Genomic DNA, 15,878 nt, shown 5'->3' on the forward strand with positions numbered 1-15,878 from the left:
TTTTTTTTTTAAAGGTTAAACCAACTTTCATTTCAAGCAAACCTAACTTTCTGGGATTTGATTTGCATTATTTTGTTTTGAGTTTCTCATGCATAAGATTATTCATTAGTTTTCCTTTTTCCAAATGTCCCTCTCAAGTTTAGGTACCAAGATTATGTTAGCTTCAAAAAAACAAGTTGATGGAATTACATACTTTTTCTTTTTTTATTTCCTGAAAGTTTTTGTAAAATCAAGGGTATTTCCTCCATGAATATTTAATGGAAGTCTGTGTCTGATGGGACACACAGGGTTTTTTTGTCTTTTTTTTCTTTTCGTTCCTATTTTCCTATATGCCTAGTTATTTTAATTGTGCACTGGAGAGTCTATCTACAAAGTTCTTTGTAGATAAAAATATGAAGCCTGGGGTGATGATCACTTCCGCCAGGGAGGATTTATGTTGCTTCTTCCTGGGGGGAGGGAGGGATCCCTAACATTGGGGTAACTTCCTGGACTTCTGTCATTCTTCAAATGCTAGACTTGCAATTCTTGTAATTCTTTGGTTAACTCCTGTGTGTCTTCAGGCATCTTTGTTAGCTATGCTCAGTGGGATGATTGGACCAAATTACCTAGGTAATCTGAACAGAAGTCACCCCCATTTTTCAGGGTCCTATATATATCATTATCTCTTGCCTTCCTGTTTCATGCCTCCTAAACTACTGGAATCGATATATAATATTCTCTGAGTGTTCTGCTTGTTTTTTTTTTTTTTTTTCCAAAACTCTTGCTCTTGTTGTGGGTGATTTTATTTATTTGATTGAAGGTTTTCTAATGTGTTACTTCTCACATTTATAGTAAAGCCGAGGTATAGATTAATTTAGTTTTTATTTATACTGGTTTAACCTTTGCCAAGCTTAAAACTTATGTTTTGATAAAGAAAACTAAAACTGATGAACAATATTAAATATTAGGGCGTTTGGGCTTACGAGTGAGGAGTGGCCTTTTTTTTGTTGTTTTAAGTGAACTAAAATTAACTTTGAATGTGATGCTTTACAATGTATGTTTTAAACATAAACCCTTCCTTTACAGAATGCTTTGGATAAACAAGAAGAATTGACACCTCTTGGAGTCCACTTAGCACGATTACCAGTTGAGCCACACATTGGAAAAATGATTCTTTTTGGAGCTCTCTTCTGTTGCTTAGACCCAGTACTCACCATTGCTGCTAGTCTCAGCTTCAAAGATCCCTTTGTCATTCCTTTGGTAAGAAAGATACATAGAAAAGACTGGGCATTTTTATATTCACAGAATAGTTGTTGCTTAGATACACATTAGCTTTTTATTAGAATGCTGTATTATCAGAGCAATTTAAGTTGCCTTTATCTGTATTTTTTAAGGGGAAAGAAAAGGTTGCAGATGCAAGAAGAAAGGAATTGGCAAAGGATTCTAAAAGTGACCACCTGACAGTTGTGAATGCATTTGAGGTAAAAAAAAAAACACCTTGCTTTGGATTGTGACACTTTATTCAGGTGTAAAGCTGATAATAGAATACGACCATACCGTATTTTCCCATGTATAAGATGTACCCTTTTTCAAAAAATTTGAGGTCTAAAAACTGGGTGCGTCTTATACAGTGGTTGTATGAGTGCAAAAACAAGCATGAAAAAAGCAGGACATGCAAGGAAAAAAATCTATAACCACTTATACATAGGGAAATACGGTATTTAACTCTTTATAATCTATATTACCAAGCTATCAGGAATAAATTGCTAAGTGAGACAAGAACATTTAAAATCAGGTGAACATTTAAAAAACAATTAACATCATTTATCAGTTTTGTAATAGCTTATTACATTTGCCATTTTGGAAAAGAAGTCTGTCTGTCTTTTATAACAATAGAACAAGTAAACAATTTATTTAAAAATTTTATTGGATATTATTCACTTGTATGTTATTGACATTCATGACAGAAGGTCTCTTTGTTCATTAATAAGCTATACCTATATTCAGATTTAGCATTTTGATAGAGTGTCATAATCATGTGCATTATTCAGAATAGAGGGACACTTTTTGCTCCCAAAAGCCAGGCTTATCTGAGGAGAAACACTTATCACCCATCTTTGCAAACTTTAAATGTAATTTGGTTTATAGAGACAGCATCTTTTTACTGTAGTTCTAGACTCAGTTTTGTACCACATATTAGGGGAAAGTTTATATATATTTTTTGAGCTTATTCAGTATTACTTTTTCCCCCACCTTCTGTTCTCTTCTAGCTAAAAATAAAGACAGAAATTCATATTTGTGAAGTTGAAAAATATATGATAACATTGAAATTTGTTCAACAGAATGGTTGTTTTTTTGTTGTTTGTTTTTTAAAGATTTTTATTGGGATATTGGGGGGAAGGGGAACAGACAAGTTGCTGTTGTTTTGTTCTTCAGTCTAGTTGTGGAGGACGTTGCTTCACTAGCCCAAGTTGGCACCATCATTGTGCTCTTCCCGGGCGAGGCAGATCAGTCACCGGCCACTGGACGGCTGGCTGCTGGCTGCTCACGCTGGCTGCTGGCTACACACGGTAGCCCATGGCAACCCACTGCCACAGGGGCTGCAGCCTACGCCGTTGCCGGCGACTCACGGCAGCCCAGCTCCAGGTTGAGCTGTTGTTCAGCATCTTAGCTGTGGAGGGCAGTGTCACTGGCCCTCATATGTGGGATCCGAACCGGGGCCCTCTGGCGTCTCAAGCCAGTTCTTAACCATCGCGCCACTCGGCTGGCCCCAGAATGCTTGTTTTTGATTAATATAGTATGATGCCATTTTGTATAAAATACACAATATACTACTACATATAACTTATTTGTAGAAAGGTTGGGAAATTCAGTTAGTGGTGGTTATCTCTTAACTAGGATTCTGGGGAGTTTTGTTTTCGTGTGTTTTTTTTTTTTTGGTACATTTCAAAATTCTTCGACCTTTTTAACAAAGAAAATATCAGTTGATTAAATTATTACCCAAATAAAAACAATCAAGTAACAGTCTTTTCTTTGGGGAAAGGTTTAAATAGTTTTCTTCATTTCTTTGCTCCATAGGGCTGGGAAAAAGCCAGACAACGTGGTTTCAGATATGAAAAAGACTATTGCTGGGAATATTTTCTGTCTTCAAACACACTGCAGGTAAAGGAATGTTCTGAAGTGATCCTCAACTGTGTTAGATTAGAGTGTGTGTGTGTGTGTGTGTGTGTGTGTGTGTGTGTGCGCGCGCGTGCGTGTGCGTGTGCGTGTGTGTGTGCATTTTGTACACTTAGATCTGTGGCAAAAGTTTATTGTGTGAGTTTGTCTTATGAAGTTGAATCATTATGCAAAATAGAAGTAATTTTTATTAAATCAACTGCAACCAAGAAAAGATGAATAATGTAATAAACAAAACACTACTAGCTAAGAAAAGACATGAATCTAGAGCATAGCAAGAAAACACAGTAAGGCTCGGTTACTGTGCCTGCACCCACCCCCTACTTGACATTTGGGTGATTCAACTTGAAAATTTTCACTACTCCTAAAATCTGTGTTTAACTATGTTTAACTTTTGGGTAGGTATCTTTGTCTTTAACTGATTTAGTGTAGTGAGAAAACGCTGGACAGGCATATTTTGAAACGAAGAAAATAACACAGAGGACAGATGCACTGAATTGGAGAAGTGCTCTCAAGCCAGTGTGAATGGGAATACCCTTCTCTGTCCTCATTACACATGTGTGGTGTGAACCCTGGTTCTGGACATTTAACAAATCTACAAGGGGTTAAAGGAATCCAGAATCCAGCATATTTAATGAAAAACACCCAAACAGTAACAAAATGAAAAGAAGGGTTGTGACATCTCTGAAATATACTATAGCCAAAGGATAAAAGGAATGGAACACAGTATATCTCAACAGAAAATATCTTACAACTGCTTCATAGTAAGGAACAGTTTAAGAATGTGAATTCAGGGGCTGGCCAAGTGGCTCAGTTGGTAAGAGTGCGAGTTCTGAGCAGCGGGGCTGCCAGTTTGATTCCCACATGCGCCAGTAAGCTGCACCTTCTACAGCTAAGATGGTGAACAACAGCTCTACCTGGAGCTGGGCTGCTGTGAGTCGCCAGCCATGGTGTAGTGTAGGCTGCAGTGGGGCTGCCTTGAGCTACCATGAGTTGGCCGGCAGCCAGTGTGAGCGGCTGGCAGCTGGTGAGAGCTGCTGGAGCTGCTGTGAACGACCGTCCGATGGCCGGCGACCTACTGCCTCAGCCAGGAAGAGCACAATGATCACAATACCAACATGGGCCAGTGAAGCAACGTCCTCCACAACTAGACAAGAACACAAGGACAGAAACTTGACTATTCCCCTCCGCCAATTCCCAAATAAAATCTTAAAAAAAAAAAAAAAGAATATGAATTCAGTAAAACAAAAATAAGAAAATCAGTAGACTGAATGAAAAGAGTTCTGAGCTAAGAAGAAAATTTAAAGATGAGAAGAATTACAAGGAACAAAATGGACACCCTTTTAAAGCCAATTACTGCCATAGAAGAAAGGCTTGACATAATCAGTTTATACATGCAGCTGCAAAAGAAAAACATTAAAACAAGAAGAAATTTGTGGACAATAAGACAGGATTGATCCATTCTGAAGATTATAGGTGTGTCTATACATAGAAAATTCACATGTAATTGAATATTTACTCCTGTGTAACAACATTTTCCTGAAAAAGAAAACATGAACCACAAGTATGAAAAGATGGCTAAATATGTTACTCTAGCATACTGTATTCAATCTCTAGATATTAATTCAAGTATAAAGACAAAGGACAGGCATTCAAGAAAGCACTTGAAACATTACACCCATGAGCTGTTCTTGAAAAACTCACTGACAGTGAAATGCTGTCTATTAAGAGATAATCAAAAAGAATTCAGGGATGGAGCATGCATGCTAAGTCAACTAGTAGTGTGCACTGAAATTATTTAAACATAGGACGAATACAAAATAGGAATTATGGATACAGAATATAATGTAAAGGCTATTATCCTGAACAGTAAAAAATAATGGTAATAACCAGGAGGTAACCTAGAGAGTCAGTTATAAGAAATGAGGTGGGGGAACTCAAGTTACACAATTCAGAAAAGGAAGATACATTTAAATATAACCAACTTTTATGTTTCATAATCTCTTATTTCAAGATTACAAGGAAGGACACTTTATACCGGGGTTGCCAAAAAATGTATACAAGTGGACACTTCGGTCAACATTGCTCAAGCAAGTAGTTCACTATAATCAGAAGTGTCTGGACACTGATGGTAACCACTTTGAGCACCTCTTGTAATTGCAGAAGTCAAATGTGACTTGTATTCGTCTTTTGTTATTGGTATATATGAGTATTACAATTAATACAGTTTTTTCCTTAAAATGTGTATACATTTTTTTGGCACCCTCTGTATCTTGTGATTATGAAAATGTAAGATTCATCTAGTTCAGTTTCATTTCTTTAAATTGAACTAGAATTATGTTTTTTAATTAAAGTTTATTGGGGTGACAATGTTAGTAAAATTACATAGGTTTCAGGTGTAGAATTCTGTAATACATCATCTATATATCACATTGTGTGCTCACCACCCAGAGTCAGTTCTGCTTCCATCACCATCTTTTCTATCTCTTTTACCTTCATCTACCACTCCCACCCCCCTTACCTGCTGGTAACCACTAAACTAGTGTCTGTGTCTATGAGTTTTTGTTTATTTGTTTGTCTTATTCCTTTGTTGTTTTCAGTTTTATATCCCACATATCAGTGAAATCAAATGGTATTCTACTTTTTCTGTCTGACTTATTTCACTTAGCATACTCAGGTTCCATCCATGTAGTCGCAAATGGCACTATTTCATCTTATCTTATGGCAGAATAGTATTCCGTTGTGTATATATACCATATCTTCTTTATCCAATCATCTATCGAAGGACACTTGGGTTGTTTCCATGTCTTGGCCACCGTAAATAAAGCTGTTTATTTGAATATTGGATAGAATTATTATTATTATTATTTTTTAAGATTTTATTGGGGAATTGAGGTAGGGGAACAGTGTTGGGGAATTGGTGAAGAACAGCCATGTTGTTGTCCTTCAGTCTTAGTTGTGGAGGGCGCAGCTAGCTCAGCACAAAGTCCAGTCTTGCTGCTCAGGTCAAGGTGCTGTGTTCAATTATTTGCGGGTGGGCATAGCCACCATCCCATGTGGGAGTTGAACCAGCAGCCTTGTTAGGAGCGCATGCTCTATCCACTGAGCCATCCGGGTGGCAGCTCAGTTCAAGGTGCCAAGTTCAGTCTTACTTGCAGGTGGATGTAGCCCACCATTCAAACCGGCAGCCTTGTTGTTAGGAGCACGTGCTCTCACCCCACTGAGCCATCCTGCCACCTGTTCGTAACTCAGCGGTAGCTCAGCTCAGGGCGCAGCGTCACTGGCCCATGTGGGAATCGAACTGACGGCCCTGGTGCTCAGAGCTTGCACCCAAGAGTGCAAGCTCTTGACCAACTGAGCCACTCGGCCGGCCCCGATAGAATTAATTTTAATACTTCTGTAAAACAGCTTCTATACTGTTACCCCATTGTTAGGATAGCATTTCTAATTCTTCTGTCAGTATATACATAATAAGTGCAATATTATTTCTTAATTATTTTTCTGACAGTATTGAGTTTAGGGAAATTGCATCATTTGTACTTTTTTATATTAATTGAATGCTTTATATAGTGAGCTGTGCCTCTTTTTTACCCAAATAGTGATTTTTCTTAAAATAAAAAGGACAAAAAACAGGCCTTAAGTTTTTGTGTCAGTACACAACAGTGATTAATTATCAGTAGAAATATGGATTTTGTTTATTTTCTGTATGCTTTTCTATATTTTTTTCAAAATATGAGGTGGAGAGTAATATTGAAAATTATATTCGTGAATCTTTTTCCAAAATGGAGTAGTCCATAAATTAGTGGTTATTGCCTACAATAAGCAAACTTTTTCTGTAAAAGAACCCAATAACTGTTTTAGGCTTAAAGGCCATACGGTTTCTGTTGCAACCACTCACCTCTTACATAGTGCAAAGCAACCATAGATGACATATGGATGAATGGGTGTGACTGTGTTCCAATAAAACGTTATTGATAAAAACAGGTTTTTATACATTTTGTAGTTTACCAACTCTTGCTCTATCTAAAACATCATGGCTTTTCAAAAGTATTTTATAAAGCAGGGAAAGCTTATAGCTATATTTATTTATGAGTGTATGCTTTATAACATCCATAAATCTGTGAAAGGTATTCTAGTTCTCTTTGTTTCCATTGCTCCCTAGATGCTGCATAACATGAAAGGGCAGTTTGCTGAGCATCTTCTTGGAGCTGGATTTGTAAGCAGTAGAAATCCTAAAGATCCAAAATCGAATATAAATTCAGGTAAAGCAGAAAATGTGGTGTAAATAACTTGCTGCTATTGTCCATTGTATCAGTATTTTACTTTTTTTTCTTTACCTTCCCACTCCTAATAGATAATGAGAAGATAATTAAAGCTGTCATCTGTGCTGGTTTGTATCCCAAAGTTGCTAAAATCCGACTAAATTTGAGTAAAAAAAGAAAAATGTAAGCATTGAAGATTATTATGAATTCTTTGTAATTCTTTCCTTAAACTTAAGAGATCCTATAATGCAAGGGTTTATATTATTTGTTCTTAGTTATAATTTGGGCCATATTCTTGTCCTGTACTTTTGATCACTTAAGAGAAGGCAAACTGTTTTAACAGTGGCATTGCTTTCCCATCACAACCCTGGAGTCAGCTCTCTGTCACCCATTATTCACAGAGAATATTAGTAAAATATAGCAGTGTAAATATAAGAAAATATAAGCCAGTTATTAAAATCCAGTGCCTGGATGGACATTGCTTAGAACAGATTTTTGCTTTAGGATTTTTTTCCTCTCTTATAAAACAGATAATTTTGTAATTTATCTCTTTGAGTAAAATTGCAATTTTACTATTTTGCAAAATAAAGTATAACTTAAATACATGTACAAATAGAGACAGCCTCAGTAGTAATTGGAGAGAACAACGAGGCATATTTTTGCCTAGTAAATGAGCTAGTGAGGAAACAGAAACTGAAGTCACAGCTGGCTTAGTGGTGTGTGAATTGTTGCCACCCATTTGGAGGGCACCCTAGATTAGAGTTATGTGCTGTCATTAAAACAGTCACTGGCCCAGTGGATTTTTAAATGAATATTTTAATTTCAGGCATATGTCCTAGGCACGTAATTTCAAAATTTTTTAGAAGTTATATTGTAAACAACATACATGTCTAGTAGCAATGGGAAAATTATGGTTTTATAATACCATATTATATGGCATTTCTGTTAGGTGGGCATATAAAACAGCCATAGTGTGGTAGCATAAAATATTTGAGCTGGTATTAAATAAAAATGATGTATACCCTATGATCATAAACAAAAAATATAGACCTCAAAGATAAAACACGGACATCGTGTGTTGGTTCTCAACTGAGGTGATTTTGCCCCTTGGGACATTTGACAGTCTTTGGAGACATTTGTGATTGTTATAACTGAGGGAGTACCACTGGCATCTAGTAGCTAGATTGAGTACCAAGGTTCCTCTTAATCATTCACCAATGCAGAGGACAGCCCCCTACAACGAAGTACTCCATATGTCACAATGCTGATGCTCAGAAAACTTATCCTCAGCTATAAGATAATGCGGAACGTAAATTTTAACTGTTGCAGCTGGATTATCCACATTTTAAGTGATCTAAGTACTTTTTGACATTAATACTTTGTCAAATTCTTCTTCATGTCTATCCCTAACTTGACAGGCATCTTAACAGAAATTCAAATATTTTATGTATCCTTCTGCCATCCTGGGAAGGCTTAATGGAAAAAAAAAAATGTAGTTCTCTTTGGATTGGTGCTTTGGTTTGGTCTGGACCAGGGGTCAGCAGATTTTGGTACTCGCCAAAAGCGTGTCTGTATAAACTTCTTTGGAACACAGGCACACCTGTTTGTTCACCTGTTGCCTGTGCCTGCTTTCCTGCTACACTAGTGGAATGGTTGTGACAGATCATAGGGCCCACAAATCCTAAAATATTTTCTATGTGGTGCCATACAGAAAAAGTCTGCCAAATGCTGCTGCTTTAGTGATGTAGGTAGTAGAGTTACAGGATGACATTGGTTAAATTGACTGTGCAGGGAGGAAAAATAATTTCTGATTTTATTCTGAATAATGACTCATAACTATAATTCATGATTTTGATAGTATTACAGATTCCTAGAAGCACACAAAAAAACCTCTTAAAAACTAATAGGAAGGCTTAATGGATTATCAGCTTTTGTGTTGTCATCTAATATAAGTAATTATCATTGACTATTTAAAAATAAACCACCAAGTATCTCCCAGTTGAATATTAATTAAAAATTCCTACAAATTGAGGTAAAAATTGTATGACTCTCAAAGAAAAGACCCATAGGAATGAAGAAACTACAGTAGAGCTGTCACAGTACATTTATGCCAAGTATTCCTGTTTTGAAATTTGGGGATTTGCGTGAATATGAAATCATTTAAAACATTTTAGAATAGGTTTTTAAAAATCAATTGTAGCTAAACCCCCTTCTAAACAAAATTCTTAATTTTTTATTTTGTATTATCTGTGTGTATAACCTGTGAAATTTTTTATTTGATCATTTCACAAAGTTATTCTGTAAATTGAGGGCTATTTATTAGTATCATGATTGACAGTAAAATGTATACACTATTCTCTTGGTCTGAATCACTTTGACGCATTTCAGCTGTTTATTTCATTCTTTGTCCTTTGGCGGTATAGTATATACATAATTAAGGAATATTTTGTCACCTTTCTAATAGATTGACTATACCTTCAAGAAGAGGATTCGTTTTATGATTTATATAGAGTATTCATATTTAGCTAATATTTTTCCATGTTTTATTAAAAAATGTTCTTTCCTCAAATAAAATTTATATTGCAAAAATATACTGAGGTTATCTGTGGAGTTTTTTTTAGATTCAGGGATTGGTTTGGAATCTCCCAGAATTTTTTTAACAAATTACATTTTAACTTTTTTAAAGGGTGAAAGTTTACACAAAAACTGATGGGCTGGTTGCTATTCATCCCAAATCCGTAAATGTGGAGCAAACAGAGTTTCACTACAACTGGCTTATCTATCACCTGAAGATGAGAACAAGTAGTGTAAGTAAATATTTAAAATAATCACGGATCTCAATATCAGTCTTGTATTTTTATAATTATATAGTTCTCATAATTATAAACAAAATTTGTTCTCTAAAAAAATTTTTTTCTTACATGAATTGTAACTTCCTTAAGCAAAGAACCTATACTTTTAATGTACAGGTCTGTCATGATTGGCCTTTGTATTTTAATTAATTGGGACATTTATTTGATTTGCATAATTTTCTTTCAGAGCCTGCTTTCAAGAAATACTGCCATTTTCTGGTATACAGGAGTATACACTAATAATTTGTGGGCATGTTGGTCAGAATATTAAGTCGGATTCTGTTTATATATAGATAAAAATAATTTCAGCTACATTAGTGTTTTGGTTTTGTCACTCAGAATATTTTGTTTAAAGAATAATACTGTGGTTTGTTTGAATTGAAACAAAAATGGCTCATTTAAAATACTTCTTCAAAACTAGTCTCTAATTACACTAATAGGATAATAGTTATGTTAAAAGGATTGATTCTAATCAACTGATACTGGTGTTATTATTATTGAATTAATGTGACAGTAATTCAGACTCCTTAAGGTATTAATTTGCTTTAATTCTCATTGTAGATATACTTGTATGACTGCACAGAAGTTTCCCCATACTGTCTCTTGTTCTTTGGAGGTGATATTTCCATCCAGAAGGATAACGATCAGGAAACTATTGCTGTAGATGAATGGATTGTCTTTCAGTCACCAGCAAGAATTGCACATCTGGTTAAGGTGACTTAACTTTACATGATTATCTCTGAATCTACATGCAGTTTAGTATGTCGTCTTGTGGTTTTGTTCCAGGTGTTAGATATGTTATAGTAAACATTTCTTGATGTAGTTCAGCAGAGCAAATAGTGTTGAGAATTTGATTCATATTTTTTTGAGGTAGTTACAGACCAACCATTGTAAATGCCTAGTGTGATTGGAAGTTTGAATTCTTGAATTTTACTGTACTTTAGTTGGCTACTCAAAACCACACATTAGTTGCTCACTAAATATTTCAGGCTTTTGTAGAATAGCTTATGAAGTTCCTTATAGTGGCTAAAGTCATTTTTATATATTACAGTGTTTGATAGTATATCTGCCTTTGTTGAACTTGTGTCATTTTTCCAACCTTAGGAATTAAGAAAGGAACTAGATACCCTTTTGCAAGAGAAGATCGAAAGTCCCCATCCCGTAGATTGGATTGACACGAAATCCAGAGACTGTGCAGTGCTCTCAGCTATTACAGACTTGATCAAAACACAGGAAAAAGTAACTCCCAGGAAGTTGCCACCACGATTCCAGGATGGATATTACAGCTGACAAATTTTCTGTGGTGGTATGAAAAGCCAATTTGACAACTGTTTTCCATCATAGTTTAACTTTTGGCTAAATGCCAAACCTTGGGACATTAGTAATTTCCACATGTAAGGTAGAAACCTTCAGTGGGTAGTAAAGACTTACTGTGCATGAGTTAACAATGTTATGTATAGCTATTATAAATATACCACAAAAACAGTATGTTCTCTGATCATATTCTCTGTTGTGGTAATGTCCACACTTTGGGAGTATTCCTTTTATATATATTGGTGTTATACCACTTGAGAAATTCCTTTGTTCTGTTAAAACTAATCTTGCTGCACAAAATGACTGGTATAGAACCAGTAAAAATAGAATGGTTAATCAAAAAGCAGTGTCAAGTAGGAATTTGAACACAGCCACATTTTTTAAGTGGAACTTCTATCAGAAGTTAATTTGTTGTAATAAAACCCAGTATTTAATAAAATGTACAGTGTGTAAATCTCAGCTAACTTTTTGGCTTGGTTTCTGCATCTCCACCTCTCCATTGGTTTATTTGATGTCTTTTGTGTGTTTTTAAAATCTTTTTAGAATATATTCGTACCCCTTTTATGTCACCTTGTGCAGCATAATGTAGCAATTGAGAGCATGGGTCTGGAGCCTGACTACCTAAGTTCAAATTTCAGCTCTGCCACTTCTAGATATCTTGGGCACGTTACTTGGCTTATGTCCTTTTCCTTATCTAAAATACAGGTAACAGTTGTGAGAACTGACTGTGTTAATATACGTAAAGTGCATAAGTTGTGTCTGGTACGTAGCGTGTACTTACTGAATCTTAGATATTATTTGTCCATGAAATATTTTTTAATAGTCTATTATACTTTTTTTTTTTTTGCATACTGTGAGTTCTATTTTACCCTCTCAGCTAATTGAAGGTAGTGTGATATGTACTGTATGTGTTAGCTCTATCCAGTTGTGACAAATACTGTTGGCTGCTATCTCGTCCCTCCCTTCCTCCCTCCTTGTTTGCTTGTGTTCACGTGTTCCCGCTCTGTACGGCCTTGTGCCTGGGGATGTTGGACCGTGCACCGTCTTATTCCCCTTATAAGTAACTGATACAGCATGACTGTGAACCTGTCCTGGCCAGTGGCAACTGAGAAGAGATCTTCAAGGAGCATCTGAGGGAGATTTTCCTCCCTACTAGACTTGGAGGAGGAAATTCTGCACCCCCTTGGAGATTGTCCTGTCTGAATCTGGCACTTGGAACTGCTGCAGCCATGTTATGACCACAAGGTTGGCTCAGTGGGAAGGTGAAAATCATTAGAGCCCTTGATGATGCTAGTGAGCTGCTGAATTGTCCCACTCAAACTGTCCTCCCTACACATGACTTATTTTGATATAATAAACCTTTTATTGTTTTAGCCACTTTTGGTAGGGCCTTTTGTATAACTTGGAAGCAAGTATGTTCCTGAAACATACTATTCATTGAGCATTGTTTGCTGAGGCCTCTGTTTCTACCATTTATTTTGTCATCTAACTGACCTATATGTCTGACAAAAGTGGTAGTACTGGACATACTGCAAAAAGAAACATAGGAAGAACATCCTGCTGCACCCTAAAAACTACATATTGTGCCTTCCAATAAATGCAGAGAAACCAAAGGAAAAGAGATATACAAGGGCTGAGATTTACTGATAATGCTATGACGATCTGTTAACAGCACTGGTTCCGGTACTACTCCCATTTCTGGGAATGTATGTCCACCTATCATTGCCTTCCAAGGTTTTAAATGTACTGTGTGTCCTAAATCCATTCTCTGGGCCAGTCTCCCAAAAGTGACCCATCTCATTGAATTCTTGCAATGAGTCATGTCACAATATTGTAGCATATTAGGTTTGGCCCTAAACTGAAGGTGGCCATTAGGTCCTGTTTGTTCTAAAGAGTGTGACTTTTTTTTTTCTTTTCTTTTACTATACAGTCAGTTGGCCAAAATGGTTTTGGCGGAAAGCATTTTAAAAATCTGTAAAAACAGAAGACTGTTTAATTGGTTCCATGTTTGCAAACCAATATTTAGTCTCCACATAAACAGGGAAAATGTTCCTGAAGAATTGTTTAATGATTGGTCATTCAAAGAGATTAAGCAGTTATTATCACCCCCAATTTGAATCTTCTCTATAGCTGATCAGGATGGAAATTTTAATTGAAGGTGCTATCTGTGTTGTTTCTTTTGTTTACAGAATAGGTTGTTACTGAGTTGAAAATGTAGTACAGGTCTGAGAACTGTTTGTCATTTGGTAGTTTTAAAGAATAAGGCATTAAATTAAGAAGAAAAAGCTATTTATTTGCCTCGCCATTCTGAGTGATACCGAGAATAACTCTTGAACAAATAACCTTGAAATGGAAACTTATGGAAAACAAAAGTAAAGAAATCACTGAATAATCTTTAAAGTGTCTTTGAAAAGTGAGTCCATGTGACACCTTCCTAATTCTTTAACAAGGGTAAAAGCTCTAGATACATTTATACCAATTGTTACAAGTGATTTTATCTTAACTGCATTTTAAAAATAAAGTCCACACTAAAAGTTAGAAAACTACAGAAAAGCTTTAGAAGGAATTTATTTTAGTACCCTCTTACCCAAAGTAAATGGTAATCTTCCTTCCATGGTTTTTAGCTCTGAGTTTGTATGTATATATTTTATGAAATTGTGATCATGTGGTAATCTTGTATTTATAATATGCTGTTTTTTAAATGGCATTTTATTTTAAAACTACATCCTCATTTTAGAATATTTAGAAATTTCACATAAAAAAGCATGTTACCCATTTTATTTCCATACTGCAAGCTTTAATGTATTATTTTACATATAATATTAGCCCATTTAAGTTTATAATTCTGTGAATTTTGTCAAACATATAGTCATGTAATTGCTACCATATCACCTAAAAATTTCCCTTGTTACCCTTTGTAGTCCATCCCCTGGTTTTGCCTTTTCTAGAATTTCAAATAAATGGAATCATATGTAGTCTTTTGTGTCTGGCTTTCCCTTGACAGTGCTTTTGAGATACGTATGTTGCTGCATGTATCAGTAGTTAGTTCCTGTTTTATTTAGCATTGGATTGTATGGTTATACCAGTTTATTCACCACCAGTTGACGGACCTTTGAGTTTGCTATTATAAATAAAGCTGCTATGAACACGTGTTTACAAGTTTGTGTGTAGATATGTTTTCATTTCTCTTGGGTCAATACCTGTGATTAGGATTGTTGTGTCATATGGTAAGTGTGTTGATAAGAAACTTTCAAACTGACTGCCAAAGTGGGTGTACCATTTCACACACCCACCAGCAGCAATGTGCGATGGTTCCCAGTGTTGTAATTCCTTGCCACCGCTGGTGTTTTCAGTTATTTGTTGTTGCTTCAGTTATTTTAGCTTTAGTGGATGTGGAGTCACAGCTCGTGGTTTTGTTTTTGTATTTCTGTAATGATTAGTGAGGAGCATATTTCGTGTGCTTATTTGCTGTCTTCCTTAGTTGTCTCTATGTGTTTTGGTTTTCCACCTTATATGTTAAATAACTGGGGCTTTAGGGATATATTTGATCAAGGAGAGGGAGGAGGATTCTTTATGAATTTTAGAGATGCAGAAAATGTCTTTCACGTAGCAAGTGGCAAAATGTGCCACTCTTGCGTCGGTTGGTATGACAGAGAGTTAAGCCAATTAATCAAGTGCCGGAAGAGACTTGCACTGGTTTTCGGTGACTGGTGTCAAGAGGTTGCATATCCAGCATGAGGTGAAGAACGGCATGGCACAGAACATGCTTGCTGTGGGTAAAGGTGTGGGAGCGAAGGAAGAAGTTGATGTGGCTGCACCGCAGAGCCAGCCTGTACTGGGGACGCAAGTCCCACCGTCCTGCTGAGTTAGGGGCCTGCCTTTGATTCATGTTTTAATCTGGTGTGAATTTTCAAATAATTTTTTTTTCCCAAGAAGATAATGTGATATATTTTTGAGTCGTTCCCAAGTGTCCTATGTTACCTTCACACAATGAAAGCAACTTGGTGAGGAATAAAATTCATTTTAGCAAAGCTTTCCTTTAATGAAATATTGATTCCTTGATGATTTCTCTTTCTCTTTAGGCCTTTTAGCTGTACACCTTTTAGGTATTTCAGTGCCTAACTTTTGCCTACGCTTCCATTCACCCCATTTTAACAGCTATTTCTCTTGTTAAATTATTTGATTAAGATTTTTTTATTGCAGAATTGGGGAAGGGGAACAGCGTTGGGGAATCGGGGAAGGGGAACAGACAAGTTGCTGTCCTTTTGTTCTTCAGTCTAGTTGTGGAGGACGT

At 36.1% G+C, this 15,878-nt stretch overlaps 1 protein-coding gene across 1 annotated transcript in view; it reads left to right on the top strand.

Moving 5' to 3' along the window:
- DHX36 (DEAH-box helicase 36) overlaps positions 1-14,559 on the top strand; it is a 46,094-nt gene extending 31,535 nt beyond the window's left edge. Inside the window, exons 19-26 of the mRNA XM_019626720.1 lie at positions 1,066-1,239; positions 1,374-1,460; positions 3,058-3,141; positions 7,319-7,418; positions 7,511-7,601; positions 10,105-10,225; positions 10,832-10,984; positions 11,375-14,559. Of these exons, the coding sequence (XP_019482265.1) occupies positions 1,066-1,239; positions 1,374-1,460; positions 3,058-3,141; positions 7,319-7,418; positions 7,511-7,601; positions 10,105-10,225; positions 10,832-10,984; positions 11,375-11,560 (996 nt within the window). The 3' untranslated portion in view covers positions 11,561-14,559. The remainder of the gene's footprint in view (positions 1-1,065; positions 1,240-1,373; positions 1,461-3,057; positions 3,142-7,318; positions 7,419-7,510; positions 7,602-10,104; positions 10,226-10,831; positions 10,985-11,374) is intronic.
- Positions 14,560-15,878: the final 1,319 nt, after the last annotated feature.

This window comes from Hipposideros armiger, unplaced genomic scaffold (assembly GCF_001890085.2).
Source record: "Hipposideros armiger isolate ML-2016 unplaced genomic scaffold, ASM189008v1 scaffold_16, whole genome shotgun sequence".
NCBI lineage: Eukaryota > Metazoa > Chordata > Mammalia > Chiroptera > Hipposideridae > Hipposideros > Hipposideros armiger.